General features: G+C 35.7%; 1 protein-coding gene across 6 annotated transcripts in view; it reads right to left on the bottom strand.

Annotated features, from left to right (window-relative positions):
- The window catches only part of NBEA (neurobeachin), a 452,087-nt gene that overhangs the window by 8,309 nt on the left and 418,476 nt on the right, over positions 1-25,302 (bottom strand). For 4 of the 6 annotated variants that reach the window (XM_088159561.1, XM_088159562.1, XM_014868920.2 and 1 more), the window contains 5 exons: positions 16,062-16,151; positions 14,375-14,567; positions 11,773-11,844; positions 9,132-9,287; positions 8,234-8,404 (listed from right to left, as the gene is read on the bottom strand). In XM_088159561.1, coding sequence (XP_088015687.1) covers positions 8,234-8,404; positions 9,132-9,287; positions 11,773-11,844; positions 14,375-14,567; positions 16,062-16,151 — 682 coding nt within the window. The remainder of the gene's footprint in view (positions 1-8,233; positions 8,405-9,131; positions 9,288-11,772; positions 11,845-14,374; positions 14,568-16,061; positions 16,152-25,302) is intronic. The other 2 variants (XM_088159565.1, XM_088159566.1) reach the window with 1 other exon arrangement.

The raw sequence follows: 25,302 nt of genomic DNA, 5'->3' as shown, positions 1-25,302 counted from the left end.
GCAAGAACTACTTTGCCACTGAAGACCAGAAAGATGAAAGTCTTGTAGCCACATTTACAGAAATGAGCTCAAAGGAGGGTCACACAACTGAGACAAGAGAGTAAGACAGGAAACTGCACAGTGTTTAAAGGGATTTCTCTCTTCAGTGCATAAGCTGCAAAGTGGTAGCTTTGACTCTTCTAACTGAGAGTCACAGGCACAAAAGATGCCCAATAGCCCAGAAACTTATCTTGCAGCTAATGGCACAGAGAGGTCCAATGGGTGAATGGCTGCACACATTTCAACTCTGGAAAAGAATTCAGTTTCCTAAGTGGAAATGCAATAAAACACTAAGCCAAAAGGGAACTATATGAGTAGCTAAAAATATTGCATGGGTTTTTGAAAGATATTCATTAGGAATGGAGTCTTGGATAGACTTTTGTGGGTCAATGAATTTAGTCTTCTTTTATTGCAGACACTCACATGATAGAAACAGTTAATGAAATGGCCATCTTGGTATGTGACTTGGATGGATGTTCCAGAATCCTCTTACTCTAAAGGAAATATTCTGAATCCCAGTTTGAATTTGTTTTTGTCTACCTAGTACCTCTCTGTTCTTGTGTTAGCATTGTCCTTTAGCTTCAGGTCTTCTTCTGTGGCATTTTCCTTCTTATGTACTTAAAGAATAAATCACCCTTTTTGGTCTTCCCATTTGAGTCTATTAACCAAACCAAGCCCTTAGAAACTCCTTTGAAGGGATGAGCTTGCAATTTTTAGCCATTGTAGCAATCCTTTTTTTTGCCTGCCTAGCTTTAAGCTCATTCTTAAAATTTGGGTATCCAGAAATATATAGAATCATAGTTCTCAAAAATTTAGCATGAATCTACAGTTTTTCTTGTCAAACCCTAACACCTTCTGTCATCAAAATTTAATAAAAATTCCATGAATTTTAAAATCTTTCTGAACAAGATGAGAACTACCAATCATGGATTTACAGACTTCAGTTTTGGAGCCAATAGTACAGAGTGTGTCAATCTAACAGATCTTGTTATCTCAATGTACAGACACATTAAACATTTCTCACCTCTAATGCAAACAGCTACCTCAATAAATCATAGTTTCCCAAACTTTAATCTATACTGTAAGAAAAGAATATTTTTAGACTCGAAACTGAAGATGTGAACTGAAAACTGAGCTTTACTGTTAGGGTAGGATGGATGTCAGAAGGAACAGAAAGATGCTTTGTGTAGCTCATCAAAGATGGCTGTATTTTGATTTTTATAATTTCCCCATCAATATTGCCTTGAAACCCCATCTCTTTTCAAGGTCTTCTTTTCTCCAAGTGCATTGCATAAAAGAAAAAAAAAAAAGAAAAAAAAAAAAAAAAGGCAATTAATTAATTACATTCAACATTTTCAATTTTTTTTTTTCTTATGTATGTCCTTCTGGAAAAAAAAGAGGATTAAGCTCAATGGTCATCTTGGTTCAAGTCATGATTATAGAGGTGTCATCAGGCTGCATCAAACTGGATGACTGAAATTATTAAAAACCTACATTTTTGAAGGAAAATAAATAATTCCATTTTCAAAAGGACATTTTCTTCAGTGTTTCCTAGGAAAGTTCTACAATATCAAGGAACTGTAAAATTCTAGAATACACTGAATAAGTATATTTTATAGACTTCTTCATTTATAAATAAAAATGTTTATAAGAAAAAACTTCACTGAAACATAGATCTATGAGTCTTATTTTGTCTGTTTTTCAGTAAATACAAATTAATAATGGAATATCAATATTATGAGTGACAGTCCAGCTGTAACTGAAAATGGGATTTTTTTTCCCCTTAGGGCTCAAAGAAAAAAATATTCACTGATAATTTCTACAGAAAAAGCTATGGCATGAACCTCGGTCATATCACATTTTATTGCAAAGGAAAGAAGCTGTGAACTCCAGAAATCATTCAAAATCTAGCAAAATATTCTGTCACTGTCACATCACCAATGATAGATGCAGCCAGAGGTCAAAGGCTGCAGCTCTAAGGGAATTGCAGGTGAAAATATCCTACCTAAGAACTGAGATACCATCACTGTAAACTCCCTGTAATTTCCCCAAAGGAGCACCTTTGAACTGAATTACTAGAGGGCAGAAGGAAAAAAAAAAAAAAGTGCTGTATTTCCAAACAAGTTTTTCTAGAAAGTCTAAAAAAACCACATATATCCTTCTTGCTGAAGAATATAATGCTTAATATTATTGTAAGGTTCTTTGGGAACAGATGGTGCTCCTGCATAACAAGGAAAAAAAGAAGAGGGAAAGAAACACAAAAGACAGTGTGACTATTTCTCTCATATTGTCCTTTTCCATTGTATCAAGAAATATGAAAGCACATGGCAAATTTTAGCTTCCATTTCATCTGTCACTTTTATAAAAGCAAGTACAAGGCTATACCTGAATTACTTGCTGAAAAGAATTTACTTAGCTATTTGCTTTACTGTTAGGACTTTTCAGGGATGCTCATCAGAAAATAAAATTTTAGAAAATACAGTAGCTTTAATGGAAGTAAATATGTAAGAACCTTCTCAAATTTTTATCATCAGAAAAAAAACATCTTGGAGTTTGATTAAAAGATAAGGCTACAACTAATAAATATGAATATTTCAAAACAGAAAACAGTCAATAACAATGCCCACAACATGAGGGAGCAATGATGTAGACGATAGACTGCTGACAGAAAAATATTAGTATATTCAAAATATTCCCAGCTCTGGGAAGCAGAGCTGGTTTATTTGCTGAGGAATTTTGTGTATAGCTATAAACAATTCACCCAGGTGAGTGGGCTTTCAGGTACCTTCACTAATCCAGAAGGTAAAATATAGAGGACAGGAGATTGTGGATTTGTAGCATCTCTTCCTATGTCTTTACTAAATAGCTTTGGGATCTTTGGCAAGTTGCTAAACCACCCTGCACTGTACAATTCCCATGGAGTATGCAGCACAGAATGGGCACAGACATCTGTTGATAAAATACTAGAGATAACTGCAGCATCTCCAGTGGATTATTGGCTCATTTACCTTTACATAGCAGCCTTAGAAGAGAGATGTCTTTGGCGACCAGAGCAGAGATGGTGCCCGTAAAAATTACAAACTAGTTTTCAAAGAGCTTCTGCTCTGGCAGAGCAGTGCTAAGATACTGTATTTCAAAAATTAATACCTAAATTGTACAAACTTAAAAGCACCATAATAACTCCTAAAACAGACAAAGCAAGATAGCACATGTGCTAGTGCAGGGTCTTCAGACAGCCACCCAGTCCTCTTGGTGCAGAGCACACTGGTGATTATTTTTAAACTGCTGCCATTTCAATGCTAAGCTAGGGCATATTAAAATGTAGAGGGACATAAAACAACAAGTGAAAGTTCTGAGTTCAGAATAACTTGCAAGTTATTCTGAACTCAGAACTCTTGCAAGACACAATCCTGCAGAACCCTTGATGTTCACAGTTTCAAATTGTTTCAAAATTATGCTATGTAGAAGAAACACATGAAGATATACTTCATGACAGACACAAAAAAATGTATATTGACTTGACAAAGATATTTTATGGTTAAGTTCACCCTCCATTTCAGATATATACTGAATACACTCACTGGGACAGGATGAATTTTTAGCACCTTTGAAGATTATGTTATAATGCTAGACAAACCCATCTTATGGCTGATAGACACAGCACTTTTTAAATGGTCAGCACAGTTACTGTTAGAAAAAGTGGGGTTAACTCCCACACCTCTTGTGACCATCCTCTTGGAAGCTACAATAGGTAATGAGAAATGTCAAGTCCCAAGATCAATGAAATTTCAGGCTCTAGGGAAAAAACCAGGAATAGCATTGATCCTTTTAAAGAACACCAGTCAGAGGGTGAATGCAATATATTGCACGGAGAGACTCAAGAGGATAAGCGGCCAGGTCCAACATACTTACCTGACAAAAAATTCAATCAGCCTTTAGCACAAGCTGCCTACCCTTCCTTTCTTTCATGCAGGAGTCTGATTCCAATTAAAGTGTGCAAATTAATTTTTATCACTTCCAAATTAGTTTCTGAATTTGTGTCTGTTTCAGATGAAAGCATCTGTCCCTCACTTTTCTGCAATTCTATCATCCACTTTGGTATATCGGTTCAAAGACTCTGAGATAATTCTCATTTTCAAAGTCACTTGTTTGAAAGACATTCAATAAAGTAATCATAAAATAGAAAAATAAAACAGCTATAATGATACATGTTGAACTCCAGGGCATATCATGTACTTTCTCTGCTCCTTTTTGTCATGACTAATACAGTTGCCATGTGAGAAGAAATTTGTATACAAATTAGCACACAGCTAAAACAAATCCTTATATATCATAAGAGAAGAAAAATCAAAACACAAATTGTCAAACTCCATCAGAACAATTTTTCTATTCAGCCTTTGAGAACTGCAAAGATTTACATTTCCCATATCACTTCAAACAAATAAAATAAGCAAACAATATCCTTTGCATGTGCCGTGTCTTACTAAGAGAAAACAGATACCTGTCACTGTTCTCACAACTGCAGCAGATTTATACAATGTGGTCATCAACTTAATAAGGTGCAGATTCAGATTAGCTATTGCAGATGGGCAATTTTGGTTTAGAAAGTAGATATCTGACCCTGGTAATAGGACTAAGCTTCACTCGGTTCAGTGTTTTTCCAAAAGGTGGTACTTAAGTAAGCAAGGAAAAAGAAACAAAGGGAAGTTCGAACACACATAAACTCTGTATTCAACTGCCCTTCAGCCTACAGGAAATCATGCCACATCCCTTACTTCCCAGAAGTATTGCCAAACACCAGCCTCTAGTCTAGTCCTTACAAGGCCTCCAACATCACTGCTGGAGCTTAGCAATGGCATGGCCATGAAACCAATGTTGAACTAGAGAAAGTACAAACAGGGACAAGATTTTCCCTACATGCTGCTGGTGAAGGTATGTAGCATATGGCTCCTGATTTCTTGATTTATATCTATCCAATCATCATGACATGTAACATGCATAAATATGAGCACAGAAAAAATTATGCTTTCTATCAAATCTGGAGGTTCTCAGGGGCCTATGCTATGTTAACTTATAGCTGATAGTCAGCACATGCTTGTGAATATGGGAATGAGGGCTTTAATTCCTCCAGTCTCTAGAGGTCAAGAACGTAGTCTCCTACTTTCTGGACACTCTAACCAGAAGATTTCCTACAAGCTATTTCAGAAAACTATGGAAAACATTGCATTTAAAACCTGGTAAAACTTCACTCTTCTCACAGGGATTGTGAGAGGTGTCAAGAAATTGTGCCAAGTGCAAACTAAACCAGAAACTAATTTTTGACACTTACTGTAGAATAGAAATGACAACTTAATACATGTATTGATTGAAACAATTATTTCAAAATTATAAAATTAAGCTTATCATGCTTTCACAGGCAAGCTTTCAACTACTGAGCTAGATCAATCACTTGCATCTTTTCTCAATTCTCCTCTTTAAACAAGAGTTGGTTCTGTATTTCCCACAGACCCAGCTGAGGTGACCCACTGAACATACACCTGTACAGGTATTTCAGCAGAAGGTTCTACATAAAGTTCCTTTAGGCAACTGGATGTATTGAAGCTGAAATTGATAATTAACTGTCTTTCAGCTTAAAAGATAATTATAAAGTCAAACATCTAACCCAGAAAATACCTGACATTTTTCTTTGAGTTCTTCACCTTCTTATATCCTGTGGTATAAAACACCTTATCTGTGTCTCCAGATGACATCTTTTAAAAAAAAAACAATATCCGTTTTTTCCCCCTGAAAATATAATCTACATCTTTCTAGAAATTAATTCTAAAGATCTTAAGTAATTGGATTTGATCTACATTGATCATGTCACTTTCATTTTTCCTACAAGGTAAATCCTAACCTTCTAACAGCAGCTATAGAAGAGTAGATTTGGAAATATTTCTTTATTACTTCAGTGGCTTTAACTATATAAAACTTCAAACATATTTTCATAAGATTGTTGAGAATTCTTCACTCTTGGAAATCAGTTTAAAGGGAATCTTAGTCATATCACAGCTATCATGTCTGTGGTAGAAAGCAGAAACTACTAGTCATTACTTCAGCAAAAATACTTAGTAATTGTAGAAGTTTTTAAAGGCCCTTTGTTTTTGTGATTTATCCCCATTAATTTATGTTCATGAAAAGTCAAAGTAGCTGTTAATAATGATATGTTTCCAACACATATAGTTCTGGTTATAGTACAGTACTAGTATCCATGGTGCTTTAATCCAATGAACAGAGACAGAAATAATAGAAATGCCATCACTCTTCCTCAGCATGAGTCTTCAACATGTCTTCAACGTGAATATTAAAAAATCTTATCAATGTATTTCAAAGCTACTACAGTGGTCTTGGGTACTTAGTTTTCCTAAGTTCTGTTACCTGTGCCTGTAGGATTTAATTTGACTGAACATGACTATCTGCAGCACAGTCTCCTATTAATATAACCATAAGGCCATTTCTTCAGCAAAACAGTGCCTTATCCATGTACAGGCAGAGACAGAGAGCAAGTCATATGAGTAATTTTTGTTTTCATTTATTTCTGTCAGCCAGGTCATATCCTTCCTTTCATAAAGTTAAAGACCTCCAAGGCAGACAATTCCAAAGTTATACAGATAAGGTATTAAAGCTGAGGTACCAAAAAGTACCACTTTCGTGCATTCAGATATGTAAGTGATGACAGAATAACACCACTAAAATAATTCTATCTGGAAAAAAATTGAAGCAGTTTGTATCAGGCAGAAAGGAGATGCTAATTGCAAGGCTGTCCAAGCCCTTTGTAATCAAAGGAGGTAAGGGAAAAGTCTTATAGTTTTTCTCTTTAATGAGAGTAGAAACATCTTTTTATTTTTCTCTTAACATAGAAATGACTAATACTTTATATGAATCACACAGACATTCAAAGAAGAAAAATGGCATCAATCTAAACAGACTTCTAAGACATGAAAATCCTTGTCAGACTGAATTTATCCATATTGGAGAATTACATACTAAAAAGTCATGGAATATAGACAAAAATTAGAGAAATTTGTTATTGGAACACAATTTTATTTTTCCCCTCTATTCCCTCTGTTATGAAAGCAAATAAAATCTGGTAAGAAAGCAAGGCTCTTATCTATCTCCCTTTTACTCTGCTTAGGGACAAATGGGAAAAAAAATCAAAATTCAGTAAAAAGCTTCCTGCTGCAAAATTAACAAAATATTTACTTTGAAATAAATAAAACACTTTTCTACCAGCCTTTCAGTTGAAGAAATACTTTCACCTAGATGTCTGTAACTGACAGTACTGCCTCAAGTCAGTATTTGAATCACAGATCAAAACTGATAGTGACAGATTCTTCCATTTTTATCCAAAGAAAAAACCCTTCTGTTGAAAATTATCATTAGAAATCAGAAAATTCTTTAAGTGAAATGGATTTAGTGTTGTATAAAACAGTTCTAGTAAATGGATAAATGCTTCTCTTTAGCTGCAGATGTATCTCTAGCTTGGGTGATGGGTTCTTTAAATTAGTGGTGCACTTTAAGTGCCCTTTTATATAAATTAATATTATTATTGTCTCCCCCTCATTCTGCAAAGCACTGATAGTCCCATGCAAATGAAATCTAAACTTTTCCTGACATTTTATCTTTTTCTATTTTTATTCAGTCAGATTGATTCCCCAAACTATAGAAAGACCTTTCTCAAGAGAGTCTCATTTAATTCCATGGCATGTGAGACATTCCTTTTTTGAAAAGGCAAGCAGCTGATATAGATGCTGTAGCATAAAAGGAGTAAGTTAAAATGCCAAAAAATATTTCCTGGGAAAGAGAAGTCAAAATATAATGATATATGTCCTGTCACTTAAAGGCCACTACCATCTTGTTCTAGTTTACGATGACATGTTGCTATAAGTGATAAAGGCAATTACAAACTTAGGAACTATACTCCCATCCTATTATCTCTTAACATGTAGAGAGTGTTTAAACTTTTTTTTTGGCTAGCAATCAATGTACTGCTTAGCATGTGGTGCTCTTCTTATACCAACTTTCAACTTGTAAGCAAAGTTACTGATATATTTGGTGATAAGCTTCTTTCTGAAGCCAAAAGAGGGAGTGTTAAAACAGATAGGTGTTAAAACAGATAGACCTCTGGGAGAGGTGTTATTTAAAGGATACTTACTGCTGTTTGGATTGTCACCTATGATATGATGTCGGCCACTCCAATACCAAAGCAGCAATGTAGCGTCGCGAGACCCAGACACGATGTAGCAATCGCCTCCGATGTAGGACTCCGACCTGGCAAGGCAAGTCACGACATCCCAGTGGCCAAACACAATCTGAGTTAATTTTCCTGGTGGGAATGCAAAGTCATACAAATTCAGTTTTCTAAGGTACTTGCAGCATTTAGAAATCATTAACTATATGATTAATATTCAGTTCAAATGTAACTTTCGTCTCATGTCCCATAATTAAAGTTAACTAAATGCTACAAGAAGATTTAAAAAATCACAAAGATTAAACTTTTTTTTCCACCTTTTTCTCGTTCCTATTGAAGGCCGTGCTCTGTGTCAATCCACAGTCTAACCCTTATCTCTGAAAATCAAGGCAGTGCTGCAATCACTGAATATTAAGTGGAGTTACAGCTCCATCAGTATTTAAGCAATGGCATTAGAACTGTAGTTATGAATTTCATGAGTGATATACATAAGACTGCACATGAACTTTTCCCTAATTCTGCTACATTATTATTTTTAAAATGTGTATTTGTTCTATGTTAATGTCAAACTAAGGTTTACAATGATTATCACCTCCTCCTTTCTATTATTACAATTTGTTTTTAGCAATATACTGAGTGATATTAGGCTAAGTAATCAGACAAAGCAACAAAATTGGTTCCCGTAGCAGGATATTCAACCTAATTCCTTACAACCTGAAATAAATAGAGCTAGAAATAACAGATCCATGAAAATATTGTAACAAAAAGTTTGGTTGATCCTTTTGATATGATAAATTTCATGAAAATAACTATGGTTTTCAAAAGTTAAACTAGAGAACAAGAAAGCTGTATTTGAGGTCACCTGTTTCTGTGGAATAAACTCGAAAGCTCTTGTCCCAGAAACCACAGATAAGAATGTAGCGATTATCTGCCGTGACCACGAAGCAATGCGCATTGATCTGGATGCTCTGATCCACAAGGTCTGTGATCTGACGTTTGTTCACACCAGAGTTATTGGCTGTAACGAAATGCAAAACACATTTTACATGTAAGCCATTCCAACACCTTCCTGTCATCCATTTACAGGAGAAAATGAATACATTTAACTTTCAATGAACTGTGAATTTGTTGTTGAGTAAGCATTTTGAATATGAACATTTAGAGCTGTCTATGTGTGTGTCAGAAATACAAAATTATTGTGAGATTTCTAGTTCCCCTTTGAATAAGAGATAAGATTTTACAGGAGATGACACTTTCTTATAAGCTGCTTGATGCACTGCATAATATGTGGTAATAATTTTAGTGCTCTGCAGAAGTAGTCCTCCAAACCAGGGGAAAGTGGCAGAAGTCCATATATAAAATATGAAATCAATATTAAGAATGCTGCAGAGAGCCAACTCTTGGTGGTTGTTATCTCTTCTACAGAAAACAGCTTGTATTGCCTGGCCTTGACATCCCCATACCTCCAAATGCTTAACCAGATTAAATATACAAGGACTCAACCAATGAATGAGGGAAGACCTCATTGTGGTCTTCAGCATCCTCCCAAAGGGAAGTGGAGGAGCAGGTACTGATCTCTTTACTCTTGTGACCAGGACATAAGGAAAAGTCGCAAAGATGAGTTAGGGGATGTTTGGGTTGGACATTAGGACAATGTTTTTTATTGAGAGGGTCTTTGAGCACTGGAACAGCTCCCCAGGGAAGTGGTCACAGAACAAGCCTGACAGAACTCAAGTAGAGTTTGGACAATGCTCTCAGCCACATGGTGTGACTCTTGGGGAAGTCCTGCACAGAAGCAGGAGTTGGACTTGATGCTCCTGATGGGTCCCTTCCAACTCAGCATATTTTATGATTCCAGAATCTATTCAAACCTAATGCGATTTTCCAGTATAGGAAAAGTAAGTCTTACATCTGCTCCTCAAGCAGGGACCCAGGTCACAGACAGTACTTTTAAAAGAGGAATGGCACCTAGAAACTCCTCTGAATAGAGGGAAAAGGTTAATGCAGAATCCCACCAACCCAACTGCCAAACAGAGCTGTTTAGAAGGATACTAAAGACTGAGAGACCCCAGCAAATGTGCTTTGTCCTGCCTGTGACACAACAGACAAGATTTGGCAACACCATAAAAGTGTGCTCCATCTCAATATTGACTTTCTGAAACTTGAGTATATAATCTAAGTTAATTTTATCTACTCCATCCAGTCTCACTGGAGAAGAAGACATTTTTTTCACATGACAAGTCATCTCACACTGTAATAGCTGTCTAAGTGCTAGACAGCTCCAGAAGAGTTTGTCTTTCTACAGTAGTTATGGAGGGAATCTTGACAACTAACTTCAGTTACCCGAAGCTAGGGAGGTAAAAATCACTCTGAGAAATATGTTTCTCCTAACATAAGAACACAGATTAATGCAGATAATAATCTGACTTTTTCCCTATTTTTTGCTGTTCTACTTAAACTGCTCACAACTGCATGAAATGAGATTCAACCAAAACCTCCCCACTCCATTCTATTTTAAAATTGCTTGTGGAAGTTAATATCATGTTTATATACATTTTAAGAACACATATTTAAATTACCAGACCCTCTATGTCCACCAGCTGAAAGATAATGAATAGCAAATTACTCAAATTTCCAAAACAGATGGGTGCAATAGTTGTGCCTTAGCTGGTGAGAGAAAAAACTAAAGAGAACCACTGTCATTATACGAGATCAAATGAAGCACACAGAATGAGAAACGTAACTCTCCTGAGGTACTTCTATCTAAATCTTTTGAACATGAATAGTGACACAGACAAAAATGGAACTTTATTTCTGGCTACGTTTAAAAATGTATTTTTTTCTCATCAACGCTGCAAATTTGCCCCTAAGAACCTTCCTTATCCCCAATACCTGTTTCAAATTACTGAACTCCCTCCCCCCCAAATCAAATAAATGCAATTAATGAAAATTTATGATCATTAGGAAGTCCTGCATTCTATACATAACAATTTTAGCAGATGCTATTTCTCAAATAATTCAGTTTCTCAAAAATTCTGAATTTAAAAAAATACTATCAATTTAAAATCTGGTATTTTCATTATTAAAATAGCATTGCCAACTAAATCCAAATCATAAAGTGAATGAAAATAAATGGTTCTGCATCTACACTGACAAACATAGTGCTGGCTGTAAAAAACAATACGCTAACTCCATAGGACCCTCATGTTTTATTTTACTAATGTGACCTGATAAGAGAGCAGAATTATAGATATGGGCTGACAAGGTAACTGACCTAATTGGTTGTTTCTTAAATACCAGTTGCTGGTGATGTTAATAACAAATAGCACTCATGTAATTCATTCAGCATCAATAGCTAATGCTTTTAGTTCTCCAGGACTGACAAGAATAAATATTTTCCTATTTTCTGTGTTAAATGAAGCAGAACATACAAATATAACTTAATCAATAACTCCTGAAAACGCCAATTTCAAATATATTGCTACATTTTCATCCTGACATACCAATCAATGGATCCATTTCAATTGGAAGATGATGGGCTTGATCCAAGGAATATCCTGGGGCTCCCCGAAGGCCTACACATGAAAGGAAGAATAAAGCACATAGAAACCTTTTGACACGACTTCTCTAGGTCTAAAAGTTCATTACTGGATTATTATATATTTTTAGAAAGTAACTTTTTACTATTTATTTTATTATTATTTTAAGATTTCTTCCTATATGCTACATAAATATGCATTTGTTAATTCTTCCTTTATGTTAAAGTAACTATAAATGTAGAAGAGTCAACTTCATCACAACTTTTACAGCCACACACGTTCATTTAAAATAGCATAAGAGATTTTTTTTAAACTTTTGAGCAGAGATCTTAGCACAGAAAATAAAGTTAATTACATTAAACATTGTTATGAGTTTCTTACATATGGAAACTCGTATGTGACAGAAACTTGGATCTTTTCATGGATTTATCCAAAATTTTTAAATGTAAAACTGTAGGCTACAGTAAATGTGACACAATTATTCCTGTTAATTCTATTCTGAGCCTTCTTTAAGATGTTCAAATGTGTATCAGGGACTGCAAATTTAATGTTATCTGCTCTCATGCAAAGATAGCATTGTACTGGGTCTTCTGAGCACCTTCTGTGGTATATAAATCAAATAATCATTACTGAAAACATAATTTTTGTCAAGAACTGCCACATTGCACAAGAATACCCTCTATAATAGGACATACAGATTTCTGATGAATAAAGCCCATTTTCTACTAGTGCAGTAGACAGCTGGAAGAGGTAAAAGAAAAGGTAGCTCTGCCATTTTCAGAAAGACACTGCTCTGAGAACTTCTCCTTCCCTTCTTTCTGTCTCTTCTTTCAAAACACAACAGTTTGGGACAGATCTTTACTGGTATTAACTTAGATTAATTCACTTCTATTATGAGATGTCTATGTATATGCCTCCTACTGTTTATTAATTCCAAAGTTCTACATACATTCCACCACAAGTGGTCTGTGCACACATTTCTGTAGATAAACCTATATTTTATACTAGAGTTATGCTTTATTAAAATAATATGATGGCAATAGTAGGAAATTGATACCCTGTCCTGGATTAGCCTCCTGCAAAATAAACAACATTGCCAAGCAGAATGTAAAAGTTAAGAAAATCATTACAATGAGGTTTGATTCTCTAAACAGTTTCACTTTCTATTATAATATATTTATAAAGTATTCCTTTTATTTTTTTGTTTTGTTGTTTTTTTGCAATTTAGACCAGAGGTTTATAAATGGTGTGAAATTTAATTTTGGTTTGATTCATGCCTTGAATTCTAAATGTTTGTAGCATGACTTATGTTTTACAAGAGTGCAGAGGAAAACTTAAAACCTTACTGTCATATGCAAAATGAAGACCAACAAAGCTTCCGCTAAACTAAAAGACTTCGAAAGTTTTTAGGGAAACCCTTGAACTCCAACATACTGCACTATCAATGAGATTAATTCCTTCACAGTAAAGTATAGGTAGCTATTTTGGGTTCTCTTAATTTGACAATCTGGATGAGAAAGGGATACTCCAGAACTAAATAAACTTCCTCAAATAGAGGAGACATGAATGATGATGGGTATAGTTGTTTGGACAGAATCCCTGAAAAACTGAGGGAAAATAATTAAGAATTAGCCAATCAATGTTAGTCAAAGGTGTATTAAAACAACACAGGACAGTTTCTGCACCTCTGAATCATTCCTGACATTGGAATCTTCCATTGAGGACATTGTCACGAAATACTTTAAAAAATGTTTGTTTGGGTTTTTTTTCTCCTCTAGATTTTTACCTTTTGTTTTAAAAAAATAGGAAAAAACATTTTTTACATGTAATGCAGTTGTACCTGATTGAATATTATAAATATTTCCAGCTATTGCAGCATAAGGGCTATCACTGCAGGAAACTACCTGAGAAAAATCAAACCTGTTTGCTCCCTAATGTACTTCATGGCCCCATCACCTATTTAGGGATGCCTGGAACAGCCTCAGCACCTGCATGTCCAGGTGGCATGGACAGTCCTTATGGCAATATGCAGAGGTGAGAAGAGGGGCTGGAAGGGAATTTTGGGATGGCTCTCTTGGATGGGCTTTTGTGAGGGAATGGGGAAACTTCTCAGAATAGTTCAGTGCCCAGCTGCTTAGGCTTGCTTAGGGTCCCAGATAATCCAGCAGTGACCCAGGGTAAGGCTTATGACAAGATCCTGAAATCTCTCTCAAGCAGCAGATAGGGATATATACTCTCTAGCATGCCAGTATGTGTTCCTGAAACCTGGGATATATTAATATTTGCTGTATCAAGACCAAAAGAAGTCTCCTGGAAAGCATTATATCAAAGACTGATCCTGAAGTAACCACAAATCGATTGGCTGCCATGGTGATGTGCTGCTGTTAAGGAGAGTGTTTCTAGGAATGACACCAGAGAAAACGGAAGCTGTGATTATTTGACACAAACCAGAAGAAACAGTAAATTTTGGTGCACAGGCAGGCTTGTGAGCTAAATTGCACTCAAAATTAAAGCTGCATTGTTTAGGTCTTCAGATTTGAATGTAAGTGTGCCTGCAAGGACCTACCTACTGTGTTGTGCCACCGATTGACTGCAAACAGCCTGCTGCAAGTGACAGTCACCACGGCAGGGATGGTCAGGTGGGGCAGCGTGTTGGCTGCCACGTGTGTGACAGGGGAATTGGATGGGAACTTCAGCACCATGATGACATCCTGCTGCATCTGATCTTTAAACATGAGGGGGCTCTGTGGAAGGAAACACTGTTGAGTAGAAAGGAGAAGAGAGCAGAAGAAAACAGAAGGGATAACACAATTAGTGAGGAGGTCTGAGGGATAACGAGGTTAAAAAAGAGCAGGCAAGCATGTGCACATACAGGGAAAACAACACTACCTGTGTATCTACTCTAGTGATGGAGGAGAGCAAGATCACAAGCTATTATTGGAACATCACATGAGGATAAATAGAGAATAGGTATGGTAGGGTTATCATTATAGGGTACAAAATGACCATTAGCATTAATTAGCATACAGTAAAATGTAAAATTATTCAGTAGTTAATATTCATAAAATAGAGATATGTCTTAATGAGTTAATAAATTAACACATAATAAATATTAATTCTATAAACTACAACAGTTGAAAAAAGAAATTTTAAGAGTGACTCAAAAATTCACAGATATTTTTCTTAAGGAATTCCTCATATGAAATACAGCACTTCCAAACATAGACAATTTAATTCTATGTAAAGCATATGCTTATTAGGGAGTCTGCAATCTAATAAGGCTATAATACCCTAAGCCTGTTTCATGATTCTACAAATGACACAATTGTTTGTACATGGACAAGGATAGCTATTGAGCACTGGTTTCAAGGAGGCTTTTTTCAGCAACTGTTATAACAAAATGAACTATTTCTGAAAGGTCAAATATTCCTTTCTGCTTATCACCTTGAATTATTAAAAATATATTATCCACATCTTAAGAATGTAAAATAAATATTACCTAAGTTTGACTTGTACACACTTAAAATAATACAACCACTTCCAGATCAATTTCCACTTTCACAGTGTACAGCTAGATAGAGAGATTTCCTTATAGACAGATAAAATGATTGAAACTACTGCATGTATTACTGTTGATTTACAAAGCTTAAAGAAAAGTCTAGCTCTAAGCATTTTATCAAAGGCACTCAGGGGCACAGAAATCTGTCTTGTTCAGTCTAGCTATTTCATGCAATTCTTTGTGAGAAGCATAGAGAAGAATGTGATGGAAGTGAATTTTGGAGTTTGAATTGAAACTCAAAATATACATTTCATTGTCCTGGAGGAATGGGCAGAAGGATTCCATCATGATTTGAACTCCAATACTTCATTTTTCTCAAGCAGACATTGTTCATAAATCAGCCCTGAACAATGCATCCTTTAAAACAGGACAACATACTCTAAGGAAAGCCTGCAATCATTCCCACTACTTGCAGAAACAACACTGCAAATATGTATTTATCAAGTTTATATTTTTTAAGATGGAGCCTTCTTATACCATATTAGTAAGGAAAATCCAGGACTATATGAAGCTAAAGCTCGTCACACCTCCAGCTTTCTCTGCTAGAGCCCTGTGATTTGCTGCTACCCAAAGCGAGCATGGCTGCATGGGCAATGAGGGGCATTAAAAGTGTTGCTTTAATGAGTACTTTATGGCCTACAAGGACTCCTAAGGTTCAAAGGGAATGCATTCCCAGCCAGCAGTCATGTCTCACCAGGTGCATGGCAGAGCTCCGAGGTGGATGGGGCTCAATGAGCAACTGCGATGGCGTCTGTCCAAAGTTCTGTATCTGCGCCTCCATGGCCTGCGGGCAAAGGAGAGGGACTGTCAGCAGCAATATGCATCAAGGAGAGAGGTCAACACACTGTGTGACAATGCAGGCATATCCCAAGTCAGCCATGAAAAAAGTCCAGAAAATTCACCCGGTGCTCTCCTCCCAGGCTGCAGACTCATCCAAGTGTTAGTATTTTGTAGACAAGCTTTGCTTCTCCTTTCAAGCATGCTTCAGTTAACCAACTAACCATTCTCATCTCCAGCAACTGGCATTGCATGTGAAAATGTTAACCTGTGAGGACATGCAGTTCAGGTCTTGAGAGAGCTTTTGGGGGGATTTTGCACTAAAAAGGACATATATATACCTTAATAAAGTCCTTTGTAAGGAGGAAAGTATGAGGATCTCTAATAAAATAAGCCTCTGGAATCTTAAATGGGGGGAAAGAAAAGAAAACTGAGAAACAAAATGTATGCATGAAATAAAAAAAGTAGTATTTCAACAACATTAGTAGGTGAAAAGAAAAAAATGCCAGAAACAAATGCTGTCAGACACATTAAGACTAATGTAGAAATCTTTCCAATTTGCATACATTTACTGAATATTTATTTCATCCTTAATTTTATTGCATTTTTTCATGGGCTTTCAGGCTTCACAGGTTAGAAATTAAAACTTTGCAATTTAAATGCTTCTTTAGGACAAGACTAATTTCAGAATAAATATTTTCTAATTCTATATATAACAGAATAAAACACATATACTGAAATTCTTCTGCTACTCAAACAGTTCATTCAAACAAAAATATATCTAAGATATATTCTTTAAAAATTTGACAAAAGATTGTTACTTGTAGAAACAATACTGTTAGAGATATTCCTTATTTTTCAGACATATTATTTTATTTGACCTTGTAAAATTGAGAATAAAGCATTCCTAGTAAACTAAACTGTCAGATTTTGAAATGCATAGTGCTTTATGTACCTATATATATACTGTAGCCTGAACTACTGACCCTTAATATTTTTCTTGTGAGCTTTATGAATTTTTCATTGGCTACACAGAATTAACATGAAAAACCCACCAAAAATATTACTATCTTGGTAAATTTTGTTATTTCTTTCAGCTATAAAACAGGAAGAAGCACAATAAATACTTCACGATACAGGAGAATCCTTTTAATGTACATATTTTGTCATTCCTACAAGCCAATCTGTGCTTTACTCCACTTCATAGCTTAGATCTAATAGCAGATGTCAGAGAGAGATTTCCTAACAGGTCACTGATGTCCACCACCCTTAATGCCCTGGACTGACAGGTATATAATGGAATACCACAAACAAACATTTGCTGAAAAAGAAACTTAATGCAAAGTCCAGTCAAGCAGCTGAAGGACTTTCAATGATTGTATCCCCAGCATATTTGAAGCTGTAATTATACCAGTACAGGTGATTTCTGGTTTGTTGACTAATTCAGAGTGAACTTTAGCCTCTGAGGCACAGAGTGTTTCTTGGGAACTTGTGAGAATCTCAGGTTTTATTAACATCATTTAATAATGAACTAATTTAAAATCACAGATGACTTTTATTCAAAACCAACACATTTGTGTGGGCATATGTGTATATATCCATACAGCAGCTATCTATATATACAATACAAACAGTAGCTCTTTACACAATGTGTAAATACCTTCACTCATGCAGACATTTTTTATACAGGAATAGAGAATTCACTTCAAGTCACATAAAGATAGTATTTTCTATTGCATTCAGTATTTCAGAACTGATTTGCCAGGTAAGAAGAAGGAAAATGAATTATACTTTGTGAATTTAATTTTCAAAATTACAACACTAATATTAACAATATCAGTATGTATCTCTGTAATACATACTCCAGCACATATCTGTTGATATTTTCAGAAAAGTAATTTCCATTTTTCAGTTTTTTTTTTCAAATAATTATCAAGGTTAATTTAATTCTAACTTTTGAAAGAATTCTGTGTTGAAATAAGAGTGTGAAGTGTATTTGGCAGCAATAATGAGAAAAACCCAGATCTTCCTCTCCTACCCTTTATATTCATCCTTTAAATGATACTTATGTTCTCTCACAGGAACACTGAAATGAATTATTCATTTTTTTCAATGCAGTTCAGTTCTAATTTACAGATTTACTTTCATGTTGTCCGGTCTTGGCAAATTCTGATTGTTTGTCTGTAAATTCTGTACAAATAAATTTTGCTGGCTTTCCCTCTCAGTTCAAGTAGATTTATAGAAGCAATAGAGGAGGAGAAAGAGAAGCAGAATACAATAACAAACTCACATGAATTTTTCAGATTATGAGGAATGGACACTCAAAATGTAACGACCAAAAGCAGCTGTTATTTTACAGCTGAAGACATACTGGTAAATGCTCACATACCCTACACTCCCATAATTTTAAAACATTTAAGTTAATGTCAAGTCCTTTTGCAACCAGAAGAAATGCAGAACCAAGACCTTGATATTTAGGGAACACTGAATAATTTTGCTGGCTTGTATTTACAAGACAACTGCCTGTCCCCCACCCTATGGGTAGCAATGTTATCCTTTTCAGTCAAAATACTATTTGTAAAACTGACACCTCTTGGAAGCCTTAAAGAAACTGAACAATGCTCATTAAAAAATGCCCATAACATTCAGCTACTGCACTGAGACCACTGCTGTGCACAGCTACCACTGGTATTGTTCTCTGGAGCTCTCAATACTCACAAAGGACAGAAAAACCTTGTCAAAACTTAACACAGAAGATAAACATAAGCACACAGAGATAAAGTGACTGGCCCAAGGGTATTCCTAATGCTGTCTGCTATCAGATAACTTGACACAAAATGAAAAGCAGGTACAAAACAGATCTGTGAATAATAATGTAATACATTGATTTGTTTACAAGAGAACTCTGGCTGTATTTAAAACTAATCTGAAAACTGGTAAGTGTACACCACGGTTTTACTGGAGCTGTAAATCATCAAACTTTAGATTTATTTATTGGTCTTAAACATTTTGTTCTAATTAATCAATTCCTTTTCTCCCATCAGATCTTGAGTATTGTGTGCAAAGTGCGACACCACTCCCTGGGACACACAATATAGTCTTGTAATTTAATACAAATTTTAATAAAATAAAGTTTAGTCTCATTTCACCTTCAAATGGCTTTCATGCAGAAACAATATAAGCTCAGAATTCAGTGGCTGCCAGATTTAAAGCTTTCAGAACAGCAAAATGGCAATTATATTAGTTTTCTCTTCCTCAATAAGGTGTTGCAGAAAAGCTATTTAGTGAACTGATTTGAGATTCCCTACTGTTTTTAATACACATAAAATGAGATTTGTACTCCAGACACTTCAGGGAGTATCTGTTAGGATATGATCATGTATTCAGAAAAATAAAATGGCTCTTAGCATATTATTTGATAATAATAGGTCAGAATGAGGAAAAAAAAATCTGCTAATTTGCTGGCAATTTTAAGTTTAAAATTAGTCGATCTCACACAAGCTAATTTATACACTCAAAACACAGCTTCATAGAACTTAACCGTGGTCATTTAAAAGTAATACAAAGAAATAGCTATTATATATTTGCATACATTTTGGTCAAGAAATCAATATATCAGATAATCGAATCTTATGAATAAACGATGATCAATATCCTCAGTGTATTTTGCTCAAAGAAAATAATTTATTGGTTTCCAATTTTTGTGCTTAAGGGTAGACTGCACATTCACAAGGACACTGGGATGCTGCCCTGCACCCTGGAAGAGGAGGCCTTAGTGTCACTTTCCCATGGAATGAAGAGTTCAATACATCTGCTTTGCTCATTATTCAGTCTACTGAAGTATTTGGGTTTATTTCTTAATTCTAATTGAAATAAATACTAGTATGTTACTAAATAATCCATGAACTCTGCCTCTTTAGGTGTAAGAATTTCTTTTAATGGTCAAAGGCAATGCCTCCACCAGGAAAAAGTGAAACAACAGAAACAGAGATGCACAGCAGAAGGGTTGCGAAGAGAGAAAGAAGAGAAGAGAAGAGAAGAGAAGAGAAGAGAAGAGAAGAGAAGAGAAGAGAAGAGAAGAGAAGAGAAGAGAAGAGAAGAGAAGAGAAGAATATTCTTTTCAGTTAAAAGGGACCTACAATGATTACCCTGATCAACATCTGACTGCTGACCAAAAGCTAGAGCATGTTGTTAAGGGCACTGTTCAAAAGCCTCAAGCACTCACAGCTCAGGGCAGCAACCATGTCTCTTGAAGCCTGTTCCAGTGGTTGATCCAGCTCTCAGATGCTTCCTATCGTCCAGCCCATATTTTCCCACATGCAGCTTCGAACTATTCACATGTTCTGTGACTGTTCTATCATCAAGGAGAAGAAGCCCTGCTGAATACATGCCCACAGCAGGGTTTTCCCACCAGGTTGGCTCCACTGGGGGCTGCAGACCCCAATAGTGACTGAGCTCTGCCAGCTGTACCCCTGGAACACGTGGCTTTTGTGGCTTGGGAGCCAATTCACACACTCCAGAGCTGCTCTGCAGCTTGAATGAAAGCATGGCAAATAGAGGTGGTTGGCATATTAATTTCAGAAGCACAGTCCTAATCTAAATGCAAATGCTAGAACTGACTCATCTGAAACATCACAGAAATTAAGGTTTTGTTTGCTTTCTGACATACCTTTGCAAAAAGGGTAAGCCATGAAGCAGTTTTTTTAAACATACTTTTTCTCTAAAAAAGTTCTTTCAAAATGCAGATAAAATCACCAAGAAAGATACTAACAGTCAGTTCCATTTGTAAAATCCCCTTTGCTGAGAGAGATGCCTGGTGATTTACCTGACACAAGAAACATAAAAGCATGAGCACTTTTACTGTAAATCAGGAAGGGAAGAAAGGAATTCCTAAAAATCAGACTGTGCTGCAGATAGACAATATTTTTATTCTTTTCCGATATACTCTTGTTTTATTAATCTTCACTGATTGCCACAATGATCAGTAAACTTTCTAAAATTTTTATCTTTATGTTTTCATTACTTTTTTCTTTTTTTTACATGTTCAAGCTTCTTACCACTAATTCCCATAATCCTGGTGTGTTTTATTCTTTGTTACCACATTGAAATTTTTCCATAATCCATTTTCCCCTGTGCATGGGAACTGAGTGCAATGAAGAGTGAAAATTTATAGGCATTTGAGAAATATTCACCACAACAGTAGTCATCCAATGCTGCCATTCCTGAAAGTTTATTTTATTTTTGCATCCAACTAAGCATAGGAATCCTTTATGTACTCTCCCTCTTGTGCAGGCAGCACATTCAACAGCCCCCAAGCACTGTCTTCTTCAGAGCAAATAAGACTGACAGCCCTTTGGTGGGTAGCATAAACAGCTTGAAGTGTTTTTGTTTTGTACGAGTGGTGTGAGACATTGCTTTTATCTGTGCATCTACAGATGTTAAGCAGCACCAATATCTTCAGGATTTTTGATAAGTTGATTAAGAGTATTGAATTCCATTTTATTACTGTATGTTTGGAGGAAAGTGCTGTAGTTTAAACACAAGCAATGACTCAACTGCTCTGGAGGCTTCAATACAGTCAGTTATTTAATCAGGATACTCAAGGGACTGAAAGATGGGCACTGAAATGGATTTTCTCCACAGGTCACTACTTTATTAATTTAACAATGGGGAAGGGGCATCCTTAAGCTCATTCCCCTCACAGGAGGTATCTCACTGGATCCTGTGTGCAATTAAATGGCTCCCTAACAGAACACCAACAGCTCAAAGCTGACCTTCAGCTTCCCCCAGAGCTGTCCACCTCTGAACTTCTTCCTCATTTCCCTGTGAAAGGCGAGTGTGCTACGAAAGGAATGAGAATGTAAAAGGTAAGACCTCCTCTTTACAGGCATGAGTCACACTGGTGATCTTGCTTGTCTCAGGGAGTGCTGCCTATTACCTCTCACATTTACCTCATGAAGCTACTAATTGTGGTACCCAGTTCTCCCCTCTCTCACCTTTACATCACTCTCATCCTTGCCCTTGGTACTCCAATATGACTCTCACGACAGAAAAAAATATTTTAAACAATCTGCCAGCTTAAGCAAGCATTTGGTTAATGGACTGCAAGTGGGAAATAAATTCGATATATCTTACAAACAAAAGCAGATGAAGTAAAAATACCATAGAGATGAATATCCTGCAGGCAGGACAGGTTTAGCTAAAAGTGTTCCTTGCTCTTTCATGCATTCTCTCACTAGTAAAGTTCCCATGTGTCTGAGAACAAATGCTTCCATTCCCCTGAAAATCGAGAACTTCCTTAGGCTGAAAAGGGCTGATATCAAGGATTTAAATGCTCCCCTCCCTTCCTAACTATACCAGAAGGAAAAGAAAAATCCTATAATTTTTCTCATTCTTGTCCATTCCAACTCTGCCTGGAACAAAGGAATTTAGCCCTGCTATAACAAAATGTTCCCATTAAATTACACTAAAACCTAAAAAATCTGTTCTACTCTTAAGCAAAAAGATTTGACTCCAAATTCCTCTGACAAGGTCTGTGTTGTAATTGGGGCTTCTCAAGCCACACTGCTCATTTCATCACATTCTTTTTACAGCTGTGATTGTTTTTAAATGTGGGTCTTGCTCCCAGACCATGACAAACAATTCCACTGCCTTTTCTTCCATGCTGTTTGCCTGTATATAAAGGCAAATAGTGAGCATACCTTTGCTTGTAGAGTTCATGCTGTTCAACACCCTAAACATATCCCAAAACTGAAGAAAGTAATATATATATTCATAATTTTGTTTACAAACACATTCATTTTTTTTTCTCTCTCTCTTTCTTTTGTATAGTCTAGCCTAAACTTGAGTATTTCAGCTGGAATGTACCTGCAACAATTATCTAGTCCAACTGCCTGGCCACTTCAGAGCTGACCAAAAGATAAAGAACAGTGTTAAGGGCATTATACAAATGCTTCAGGCATTGGCCACCTCTCCAGAAAGTCTGTTACAGTGGTTGACCACACACTCAACAAAGAAAAGTTTCCTAATGTTAAGTATAGACTTCCCCTGGCACAGCTTTGAACCATTTTCATGTGTCCCTGAATACCAGAGGGAAGAGCTCAACATCTCCTCTCTACTACTCCCCCTCCTCAGGTAGCTTTAGAAAGTAATGAGGTCATCCACCACATTAAAAAAAAACAACATTATTCTCATTTCATGCCATTATTGTCTTCAGTCGAACTATTGTATTTCTTATGCTCATGTTTGTAATTATTTCTGTCCTATATAGATTGGTAACGTTTACTGAAACTCTTGTGTTCATTGATGTCATGCCAAATTAAATCATTGCTCTGTCATCATTCGTCCAAATCTGTATTAAGTTTGTAAAAAAAAGTTGCTTTCTTTGATCATTAAGTTACTGTGTACAAAGATTAAAAAAGATTTCACTGCTAAATTAATTTTTAAGAGATGCAATAGCATGATTCAGTAATTCATCAAATATGTAACTTAATGACATAAATAGCTAAGGTTTTGAAACCTAGGCAATCAGGACTTTTTATTTTTAGAAACTCAAAATTGCCCTTAAATCATTTTTCAATGAGCACCAAATAAGCACCTCAGAAACAAGGAATCCTCTCAATTTGAAAAACAATTTCATCTTTTCCAAATACATTCACTCATTTCTTTTAAAACAAAAGAATTTATTGTTGTTTTTGGATTATAACTATTTAAGGTGACTGTCTGAAATAATTTCTTATCATCTAAACTCTACCTATATAAGGAAACACTTCCATGTCCTCTTCATTATTCAGACACCAATCCTGATGGTCAGATCCAAAAGGCTAAATGGGCAAAAGCTCTATGTGATTTGCTGGGTGAGAGGCCAGTCTTAGATGATCTTTCCCATCTGGTGTTTAGGTCTATGGAACAGACTTCTCTTTGACATCTTGATTCTGCAATGCAAATCACTAAAATGTACACCTGCAACATGGAATTTGCCTTTTGGTACTACTCCTTTGTATTACTTCTTTATAGGATGGCAATCAAAGCATTACAACATAAAAAATTGCAGATGTGTCCTAGTTTGTATTTGCAAATCAAACCAAACCAAACCAGATGCATTTCCTCAACGTGACTCTCATTGTATAAGTCCTGTCACTAAGAAAAAGTCCTCACTCTTAGGCCTTAGCAAGATCTGACTCTGAGCATTATGTTCTAGCCTGCCCAAACTGTTGCTTTCTTCTTGAGTTTGTGTTGCCAGTTTAAAGTTTCAGGAAATTCAAGCTCTTCTTGTTACTTATACTCCTTTAGAAGCTATTCTTGCCTGCATCTTTCTGTCTTAAAAATCTACCATTACCATCTTAGCTTTTGCATATTTCTTGTCATTCCTACTCAGGAATCTTTGCTTTTAAGCCAAGAGTTTCCATTATGTCATCCTTTAACTAATTTCTTTTTCTCTTTTGCCTATGAAATACAAGCCAGGATGATGAAATCTTAATTCATATTTTTAGATCTTTGGGATGGTTGTCTGGGGTTTTTTTTGTTTTTTTTTTTTTTTTAAACAGAGGAAACTTATGAAACATACATTGTTTTTTAAAAAGGCTCCTAGGATTCTAAGTGCACTACCTCCAATAATGAATAGTTATTTCAAGGCTTTTCTAAAGCACAGATAAAGTTGTTACATTTTCTTCGGTGAGAAATAAAAAGTCTTCTGAATTTTAAAATACAGGTTCTCTTCTCACTGAAACCACTACAGATTTTCAAAGTCTACAAAATATAAAGTAAAAGAATTAAAAAAAAAAAAACAAACACCAAAACCCCCTCCCCGTCTTTATCATCCTTTAGTTGGCAGTCATTAAAATTTACAGGCATTTAAAAAAAATACAAAACCGCTGCTTCTGTCTGGGATGCTACAATTGTTTCCACATGTGAAAGGCAGTGTGTGACAGCAAGAAAGACTAAAGTTCCAGCTGTGCCAGGCTTAAAATTACCATTAGTACTTTTCAATACACCATCAACTGCATTTAGAAGTCTGCTACATTTTACAAGTCAAAAGTATGCAAAATATAGTCTCGGTTTTTGTTCAGAGATGCCTAAATAGATTGTAGTATGCAATACCTCAATTAATTCACTAGTTAAAAAATAAGTCCCAGAGGTCAAGACTAAAAAATCCCATA

The sequence above is a fragment of the Sturnus vulgaris genome, chromosome 2, assembly GCF_052056855.1.
Source record: "Sturnus vulgaris isolate bStuVul1 chromosome 2, bStuVul1.hap1, whole genome shotgun sequence".
Taxonomy (NCBI): domain Eukaryota; kingdom Metazoa; phylum Chordata; class Aves; order Passeriformes; family Sturnidae; genus Sturnus; species Sturnus vulgaris.
Note: the sequence above shows the minus strand (reverse complement) of the source record. Positions and strands in the feature narration are given on the sequence as shown.